General features: G+C 37.1%; 1 protein-coding gene across 1 annotated transcript; it reads left to right on the top strand.

Annotated features, from left to right (window-relative positions):
- The first annotated feature begins 4292 nt into the window (after positions 1-4292).
- svopb (SV2 related protein b) lies at positions 4293-10289 on the top strand. The gene is made up of 16 exons (XM_028024585.1): positions 4293-4426; positions 4653-4786; positions 5887-5972; positions 6056-6154; positions 6259-6330; positions 6428-6552; positions 6661-6724; positions 6813-6938; positions 7023-7151; positions 7267-7340; positions 8042-8115; positions 8204-8308; positions 8412-8523; positions 8621-8702; positions 8779-8868; positions 9391-10289. The coding sequence occupies exons 1-16, from the start codon at positions 4365-4367 to the stop codon at positions 9529-9531; spliced, it is 1575 nt and encodes a 524-aa protein (XP_027880386.1). The 5' UTR covers positions 4293-4364; the 3' UTR covers positions 9532-10289.
- The last annotated feature ends 137 nt before the right edge of the window (positions 10290-10426 follow it).

The raw sequence follows: 10426 nt of genomic DNA, 5'->3' as shown, positions 1-10426 counted from the left end.
TGCTGGATCCTGTTACCCAGCCACAAAGTGGCAGTTAGCCTCCTGAAAGAGATAGCTCTCCTCGTGGGCCGCTGAGTGACACCATACATCACCAAGGGCAACATACATTTAGGGGGGCTTCAGGTGTTTGGAGAAACCTGACCTTAATCAGTCCTTCAAAGACACCAGTCCCAAAATGTGCCTCCCCCAAGCTACACACACCTGCCAGCTCAGCTGAATCAGCTTTGCATGCTAGAGGTTAGATGCTGATAGAGTTAACAATAAAATGTTTATTAGACAGGATTGGCCTAAAGAAATTTTTTAAAGCATTTTGTGCCAAGCATCATGCTTTAGCTTGTAAGAATGAACAACAAATGTAAAGATGTAAAACCTGCAAAACAAACTAAATTGTACCACAACACAAAAATAACATCTTTGTGTTACTCTTATCTAACATTTCACCAATATTCAGATAAATGGACCGACATTTGCAATTGCTAATTTATTGTAAATATAAAGTTTTGAGATCCTGGAGGGAAGCCATGACACCTCTCTCACCAACCACACCCAGATTATACTTCTAGAGGATCCCAAAGTGTCCCCAAAAGAAAACTGCAATAAACAAAGTGTGTTCTGTGTCTCCTCAAACTGCAATGTACTCAGAAAACTTGAAGTGGGATCATATGTCCGAAAACCTCCATAGACTAATTCCTTTTCCTGAGAAGCAGCAGCTGGACTCCAAGCTGTCCCCAGATGAAGACCTTCACCATATCTCTAAGGCTGAACCCATTCTACCTAAAAAGGAAGTTTATGAAGTTCATTTCAGCTGCTTGCATGCAGGATCTTTTTCTTTTGCTGATGATCTGCAGATACATGTATGTCAAGATCAGGACCCGGAACATGGATCAACCAGTTTTTGAGTCGGCTCTTTCTTTATTATGACAGACCAGAGCAGTCGTAGCTTGAAGTAACAAAGCTAATCTAAATGACTTTCAATGTACGCCACAGCAGGATAAGTGATATGTGGAAGCCTTGATCAAATGAGTACAACAAGCTCAACTTTTCACAAAAAATGCAGACATAACTCATAAGAACTGGATATCAATTAAAAGCACATGATAAACCTCAGCACTACACACACGTGGACTGAAGTCTCGCATCAGCACCACTACAAAAGTTAAGATCTGGTCCACTCTTCAACAGCCTGGAAATAAACCACATGATCTCTTCTGTTTCCAAGGTTCACCAGTTAGTTGAAGCCCATTCTTTCTGATGTCCAAGAATCTCCTCATTGGTCCTTGTTTTGTTCACTTTCCTTATTTATTTAGGCAAATTCTGCACAATATTGTCATGATCAGGCGCAGGAGAAGAAGAAAAATAATAAACATGACATGGAAAGAAGCAAGATTCTGTCTAAGGGTTGCACTTTTTTTTTTTCATGGTAGTGTAAATAAATATACCAACGTAAGTAATTTACCTCCCTCTCTTCCAGAGCCATGTGTGTCATGGTTGAATCGGTCTTCTGTGACGATTCTCAGTCCACAACTGTGCAACTCGGGCACACAAACTCCAGCACAGAGGCTTTAAAATATGAGAATATCTTCCATATTTGAGCCTCTTCAGTTCAGCAGTGGTCTAATCTATTCTGTCTTCACACTCTCCACTGTCCTTCATCCAAAAACAAAAACAAAAAAAGCACACTAAAAAACAGCCTTAACACAAACCCTTCACCACAATTCAAGATAGAAAGGGATGGAACTGCTGCTTCCTGCTTGGCTGCTGCTTTGACACTGGCGATTCAGTAACGGGCCACCTGGTTCTGGAAGCAGGGGGCTGCTCAAACATTAATGGAGCCGAGGCAGCAAACATCCATCCAGCTCTTCACCTGAGCATTGAACTATGTGTTTAAGAAGAGTGTGTGGGTGTAGGTCTGCGTATTTTTTATGTCTATGTCTGTGCAGGTATGTAATACCATGTTGTTGTAATCCGAGCCACGCAGAGACCCACTCTCACCCTCCTCCACACAACATACAGGAAAGGTATTCAGTTACTGATCTTTGATTAAATGGATGTATTTCAAAGTAATTATCTGCAACCTGATAAAACTAGAAGGTAAAAGATTATTCCAGGATTGAATTATTGCAACCTTATTTGTTCTAGTTCAGATGATAAATATTGACCTCACTTCAATGTCCAGGAAGAAAGAGTTTATTTTTATGAATGTGAAATAAAAAACATGTTATAAGATTACTTAGTAAATCTGCGAGGTACAGATAAATTGCACTTGAGCCCAAAAAATGTAGGTTTAGGACACATTTACTTGACAGAAAACTAGAAATGAAAGAAGCTGACATTGAAAACATCCATCACTGTGAAACACTATCAACGAATCTGCAACTTCCACCTTTGGTTTTTCATTTGCTACAGTTCATCCTTGCCAGGCCATGCGGCGCTGTCGTCTAATTGCATTTGTTTAAAATTTAACATTGCTTCCTGAAAGCATCAACGGAGCCATCTTACGTTACTGCCTCATGATTGGGGAAACCACACAGTGATACAAGAGAGCAGGATGGAAAAATGCTCATTAACATCCAGCTATGCATTATGTAATACTTACACATTTGTAAAACCTAGATGGACCTTAAGGTGGTGCGCACTCTAAAATGAATGAGTACTTAATTAATATAAAACCTCTTCTATAATGAACACAGTCTTGTTTAAGGCTTTCAAACATGGGCTATTCTGTCACATCCGGATATCTAAATAATATTTGGGGAAACAAAGATTATCCAGAAATCCTCAGCTACTGTACTCTTTACCATAGAAATTATATTGTATCTATATTCTCTATGATAAAGCCAATCTTGTTTCTAGAGAGACAAACCTGTTTCCACCGCAGGTCTAACAAGTGCAAACCAACTTATTTATGTGAGGAAACAGCTTCATGCTGAAGGGGACTCTTAGTTTCAGGGACCTCTGTTAAACTGTCACAGATACTCTACAACTTCAATGTTTAAAAATAATTTTAAAACAAAATAAATTATAGCAGACATCAAACCTTACCTTTGATTCCATATCGGACGTCTTTGTGCCAAGCGCTACGACTCTGCTGAGTTCCTGTGATGTTCAGTGTGAGTCTGAGGCTGATATTGGGACAGAGGGATGCGCTGTGCGATCCACCTGTCTTGTATTTATGGCTGTCCATGCCGCAGCCGCAGCGCATCCTCCGATGTCCTACTTTGCTTCTGCTTCCAAAACCTGACCTTATTCACGTACAAGGGTACAGAGGACTGTACGATTTAGATGCTCATCAAAAGCTGCAGGAAATCTGGAGACTCTGGAATCAGCTTTGTACAGGAGAAATGCACTTCATCAATGTTTGGAGACATTTTTGTTTTACAATATGTGCTTTGGACTCGTAGCTCACCAGGATGTTGAGTTTATTACAAAGACAAACAAAAAACAAAAAAAAGTCTGGTTCAGTTTGGAAAGAACCTGGATAACGTGGCTGTGCAATTTGAATAAAATACTGACTATTCTGGTAACATACTGTTTTTCTTAATGGCATTAACACAATTACTGATCAAACAAACACACAAAAAGTAAGAAACACAACTGACAACACATAAGGTTAGGCTAGAAAGTTTTAAAAAATCAAGGGTAATAGCACAACCTACAGTCTGTCATACGTCATGACACTCAGCCATGCAAAATTGTAAGTAATGCTTGCTTCTTTTTTTTTTTTTGCATTACAGTAGGCCTTTTATTTACATTTTTAAATTTGCCTGCAGGTTAGCTAATTTTAAAATATAAAATATAAAAAGAATAACATTATTTATGCTTTTATTTCTGCAATGTCAGATAAAAAATTAAAATTATTTTTGATGTAGAAAATAGCTAATCAGGTAGATAACAGAATAAAGATTCACTATTTCTGGCCTTTAATTTTTCACCTTTATTTAAATACCTTACATGCAGACTTAATTATGATCTCCACTCTTTACCTGTAAAGCCTTTGTTTATTCTCTAAGGATTTCTGGTCCAGTTTGTTTTTGTCCATATTTCTTTAATGATAGTCTACTACGAGGAGCATTTTTTTTTAGTTTAGCCTTCTTTTTCCAACATCGTTCATCTGATATATTGTATTTATTGAAATTTTTGCCTACTTCGCACTGATTCTTTTATTAAAAAGCTTTATTGTGAATCCCTGAAAAGCAACCTTATCGTTTCCTGGTGTAACCACGCCCCCTTGAGTTTCTGCAGGTATTGTTCTCTGATTGGCTGTCTCGTTGAAACTCGAAGCGACTGCACCAGCTGGTTTGACAACAAATGACCGGTTTGTCTTCAGCTGTAGCTATGCGTCCTGTTTATTGCAGGATCAAAACATGGAAAACTGGACGAGATCTGCTAAGGTCACTTACAAGCGCTGGAGCAATCCTGAACCAGGGTAAAAAAAATAAAAAAAACAACAAGATTTTTGTTTTTTTCTTTGTAATTTATTGACAGGTGTTATATTCTTAGAAACAAATGTGCTTTCAGTGTTTGTTAATGCTCCTTCACTTCCTCTTTTGAACGTGTAAATACTTTTTTTTTTTTTTTTTTTAACTTTAAGCTGTGAAATGAGTCGTTTTAATTTAGCAATGACTGAATGTGTTCTTTCTGTGTGCTGACAGAGATGAGGGAGATTTTGTGGGTCACACTGATGAAGACCAGACCACGGATAATGAGATCTGCACCATTGCCTCAGCAAAAGTTGACTCAGGGAGCAGAGAGTCCGCCAACAGTTCTGGAAATAATAAATCTGCAGGTTTGCTCGGCCCACTTGTGAATTACACAAACTTGTTTCTTTGTGTTATCAACTATACCTGAATGCTAACAGTAGCCAAAAAAGTAGCTCAATATGATAAATTGTGATAGTTTTCTAAAAGAAAAGAGCAAATGCAATGTAAAGAATGCTTAATTACAGGTCAGTCTGGAAATATGAGAACCATTTATGTAGGCCGTGGCCTCTTTTGGTGTTTGGTTATACAACTGGATCCATAACTGTGAAACACAGGATCAATGCTTTTGATTTATTTCTGTTTAATAACTAGACTCGTAGTATTCAGTCAGTGAACGCTCTTTACTCTTTACTACACATTCATCCTATTTTGGAACCCTTGAGTAAATTTTTGTCTGTTTCTATGTGCAGGAAGTTGCATAAATACAATATGTTGTCTTTGTAATGACAAATAACAGTTCAGGAAGGTAAAATAAGTGCAACTTTGGTGTTTTTCTATCATACATAGAATTTTGCTTTAAGGCCTAAAATACCTATTTTAGTCCTATCTGACCAGAGAATCATCTTCCATTTTTCTTTCTTGTTTTTACTTTTCCAGAAAGATTTATGGAACTTTGCTTACTAAGCTGTTCTAAGTTTGGAGCATTTTTTAAGCAGAGTTATATCCTAACTTAAATTTCCTTCACAATCTCTTTCCTAATCCGACCCGCTTATTTCAATTTTTTGGCTGATTAGCAGACCTTTGCTGACTGCAATCATCTGAATCGGGTTTGTTAAAGTAGGAAAACATCTAAACATGTAGGACAGAGTGCCTTGAGGACCCTGGGGAAACAGTGCTCTAATATTCTTTAAAAATCCCTTGAGGTCTTCATAGAACAGCTGGATTTGCACTGGAGTTTATTTAGGCCTTTGAGGATGACAAGTTTTGAATGCAAACCACAAACCTTTATTAAAGTAATTAAAAATAAGAAACCTGCATTTTGTTAAATTGCATCCACAAACATCAGTGAGTTTTTCTTGAGATTTTATGTGGCATTTAATTGTGAAGTGGAAGGAAAATGATAAATGGAAGCAAAGTGCCTGGTAAATTGACACCAATCACTGTTTCTGCCCCTGACCTTCCACAGAAACGTTTTCAGTGGACGATGCACTGGAAGTGATCGGATTTGGAGTTTTTCAGTGGAAGATCTCGTTCGTTACGGGACTCGCATGGGTAGGAATCCATAAGAGACCCTGGAAATGCCTTTCTATCATTCTCTCCGTTCTACGTGTGTCTCATGTGTTCCTCTGTGTCAGGTGGGAGATTCCATGGAGATGATGATCCTCAGCATCCTGGGCCCCGAGCTGCACTGTGACTGGAGTCTCCCCAGCTATCAAGTGGCGCTCATAACATCAGTAAAAAGCCTTTGGATGCATTTTGAGAATTGGTGACTGTGTGATGGTTGCTATTGTTTGCATTCAGCTTTTTTTCTGGGGTTTTTTTTTTTTTTTTGCATCAGGTTGTCTTTATTGGAATGGGATTCAGTTCACTCCTTTGGGGCAATGTGGCTGACAAGTACGGAAGAAAAGTAGTAAGTGTCACATTGTTTGGTTTTTTTTGTTGTTGTTTTTTTAGGTGTGTTTCATGACCTTCCAGTGCCTTCTGTTTTGTTTGTGTCTTGGTGACAGGGTCTGGTAATTTCCATGTGCTGGGCTCTGTACTACGGCCTGCTCAGCGCCTTCAGTCCAGTCTACGGCTGGCTGCTGGCCCTTCGAGGCTTCGTAGGCTTTGGCATCGGAGGAACACCTCAATCGTAGGTTCGCTTTGTCCTTTTTGCGAAAGTGAGATACATTAGCAATTGGTTAATGATTTTTTTGCGTTTGAGTGTTTTTTCTTTGCTTTTTTTAAAATTTTATTTTAGAGTGACTCTGTACTCTGAATTCCTTCCCGTGAGAGCAAGAGGCATGTCCATTATGTTGATGGCGGTATTTAGAGTTTGTTTCTATGTGGTTTATCAAAGTTTACACTGAAGAAATCATTCAGAAACATTACAGAAATCATTCTCTTCTTCAGGTTTTCTGGGTCCTTGGCACCGTGTCCGAGGTCCTCCTAGCCCTGTGGGTAATGCCCACTCTGGGTTGGAGGTGGTTACTTGGTCTCTCCGCCATTCCAGTGGGAATTTTTGTTTCTTTCTGCTTTGTGAGTATATTTTATAAGATTAAGACATAAACGTAGTAAAATAAGTTACTGACAAACTCTAACTTGCCTTCATGTGTCACACAGTGGTTGCCTGAAAGTCCTCGTTTTGATGTGCTGTCAGGGAGAAGAGAAAAGGCAATAGCAACTTTGACTCGCATCGCCCGTGAGAATGGCAAAGAATTACCTCAGGGAACACTCATCGAATATAAACAGGTGACGTTAAAGATAAAAGTTTTCTCGGAGATGAGATGATGAAGATGTCCTCACAGGGTACAGGTTATTTATATGTACTAACACAAACATTTGTTTGTGACTTTTATTTTCACAGAATGAACGTGGGCAGTATAAAGAACTTTTTTCGCAACAGTACTGGAAGATTACTCTTCTTTTATGGTTTATATGGTAAGTTTGCATAATGTGTGTGCTTTGAAATATTTGGGGTGAATCAGTGGGATTGTAGCTAGTTAGCATTTAGCAAAAAATAATTGTCTTAATTTTAATCAGAACATGTACGTATAATCATGTACATAAATGTCATATTGGAGTTTTTCATTATTTATTTGATCTATTCTTTTATTCGGAGTGACAGGATTTTTAAACAAGCAAAAGTATTTTTTTGAAGCACAAGTTTGAATTTGTTTTTTGTAATTCACACACCTGAACTGCTTAGGTTTTATAGCCATCAGTGAGCTTCTGGTCAGGTTGGATATTTGACTGAAATAAATAAAAAATTATTTCAAAAGGGCTTAAATCCGCAACATTCTAGAAGTTAGTGCTAGTTTGATGCTGCGATTTAAAACTTAGCAACATTATTATTGTTGAGGACCCAGATTTATTTAGGAAGGGTTTTGAAAGTAGGTTAATTAGCTTTAAATGATTCAGATTAGTTTTTACAAATTGACAAACTTGCCTTCTTTTATTTTTGTGTATTAAAGAGATGGGGCTCAAATAAATTATTACAAAGCCAGAATAAATATTGTATTCATGTCCGTTGTACATATATATACACGCCTCTAATCCTAGCTCTATTATTTATTCTCCATTTTTTTTAATTTCCAAAATCTAATATTTGTTCCTGTTCTTCTTTTTTTCTTTCACCAAAGGTTTTCTTTTGCCTTCTCTTATTTTGGCATTGTCCTGCTGACCACTGAACTGTTCCAAACAGAGTCATGTGGAAGTATGTACCATTTTTCACAAATTATAATAAATTATACTTTTATAATGTCACCAAAAAAGATATCAAACGTCTCTCTTCTTCCTTATAGTGGCCCAGGGAAGCAGCATTGAACCAAGGTGCAGCTTAGAATGTAAATATTTGACATCAGCTGACTACAAGGATCTCTTATGGACAACCTTGGCAGAGTTCCCAGGTAAAACATTTGCCAGTATTTTTTTTTTCTGAGGACTCGATCCGAACTGTAACATCGTTGTGTGATTTAACATTTTTTTTGTTTTGTTTGTTGTTTTTTTTAGGCCTTTTAATAATCCTGTTTGCAGTTGATTACCTTGGCAGAAAGAAAAGCATGGCGATTTGTTTTTTCATGTTTTCTTTGTGTATTCTGCCCTTGTATGCTTGCATTGGGAGGTGAGATTGCTCTGTGATACAACAACAGCAAACATACACTTTGAGGCTTGTGGCATCGCTGACACTGATTTTTTTGTTTGTTTGTTTGCTTTTGCAGGGTAGCTCTGACGATATTCATCTTCATTGCAAGAGCCTTCATCTCTGGAGGATATCAAGTTGTTTTTGTTTACACACCAGAGGTATGAATCAGTTTTGCATTAAACATATCTGCAGACAAACTGTTGTCCAACACATGTATTTATTTTTGTGATTCAGGTTTTTCCTACAGAAATCAGAGCCTTGGGCATGGGGACTTGCAGTGCTTTTGCAAGAGTTGGTGCTCTGATTACACCATTTGTGGCTCAGGTATGCATCTCTATTATACAGTTGAAGCCAGATATTTATATACAGTGCATAAAAATATACATAGGCATATTTTCTCACCATCAGTGTAATACACCAGACTAAACTTTTAGTTAGAATTGCCAGAAATATTTCTGTTTGAGCTTTTGTGGAATGACACTATTCTTCTTCAACGGATCATTTCGCTGATAAATTAGTGAAGATATAAATCAACAAACAGCTGCTAACACTGCTACACACCAAAACCTATTGAGTGAGACTTAAGTTTTCAACAAAAATAACACATGTATTTTCTTTCTATATAAACATATTAATAAAAAAAAAAACTCCTACAATAAATCCCCATTTTTGCAGTAGCTGGGAGGAAAAAGAATCATGTAAATTTAAGTAGGTTTAAGCATTTGGAAATTAAATCACATTTGATTATTCTAAACAGAATAACACTGTTTAAATTCTATAACTGCAGATTAAAGCAAGAAGATTTGCAGTTTTCTCTGACAAAGTGATTTTGTCTGTCGTTTTAAGGTGCTGCTCAGGACGTCAATGTATCTGACCCTCTCGGTGTACTGTGGCTGCAGTCTGCTTGCTGCACTTGCATCCATATTTCTGCCTATTGAGACTCTGGGCAGGGGTCTGCAGGAGTCCAGCCTTGACTCAGACAGATAAACGACATAACCAGACAGTCAAATACTGTAGTTCAACACACTCCATGGACCAATGACAGGTCAACCAGGAAGAAAGTAATCTTTTGTGCCGTCTAAGCCTTCTAGGAATACATTTGCTTCTGCAACAATGAACTGAATTATCAGAATGATGACTGGAGGAGGTCAGAGGGCAATCTTATTACAAACAGGAGGGAAATAAATGAAGGGCTGCTGTCTGTGTCTAACAATAGCAGAAGGATGTTTGTTATTTGACTAATTTTGTACATCATCTTCCATTTCAACCAAAAAATTTATTGAGTCTTAGTCACCTTAGAAAATTTTTGGATCACTCATAAAATGATGCTGCTTAATTTTTTAGACTCGGAAAAACAAGAGATCACTTTGAGCCAAATGGAAAGATCAGCAATTTTCAAAATTACTTTCTTATAGTTTTTCTCCTGTTTGTCTGTTTTACTTCACTGGATGTAGAAAATAACATCTTAGTCAAATAAAACCTAATAGACAGTCAAGGAGGAGATCTGGATTGTCATTTCAAATCTTTTGAGAATTGGAAATGGGAATGTATCATGTTCTATTTCAAAAGCTATCCCATGAATTTTTAATTTTGTGTTGCACTAAAAAAAATGTAAACTGTGCTCAATTTGTTTTTAGCCTTTCCTTTTACTTTAAAACTTTTGTTTCAACAAAAAATAATGAAAGTTGTACAACATGGTGACTGCTTCTTCTCTGGGTCAATAAAACACAAATATTTTACTGAGAGTCCAGATATGTAAATATTTAATATTACATTTATTTTAATATTTAAATACATTTTATCATCATCATTTTATGATCTCAATAATTTTATTTTTAAAAGTTATTAGCAGGAGTTTTATTTTATAACTAATTGTATTTAA

This window comes from Xiphophorus couchianus, chromosome 8 (assembly GCF_001444195.1).
Source record: "Xiphophorus couchianus chromosome 8, X_couchianus-1.0, whole genome shotgun sequence".
Classification (NCBI taxonomy): domain Eukaryota; kingdom Metazoa; phylum Chordata; class Actinopteri; order Cyprinodontiformes; family Poeciliidae; genus Xiphophorus; species Xiphophorus couchianus.
The sequence above is the reverse complement of the archived record's forward strand: the minus strand, read 5'-3'. Positions and strand labels throughout refer to the sequence as shown.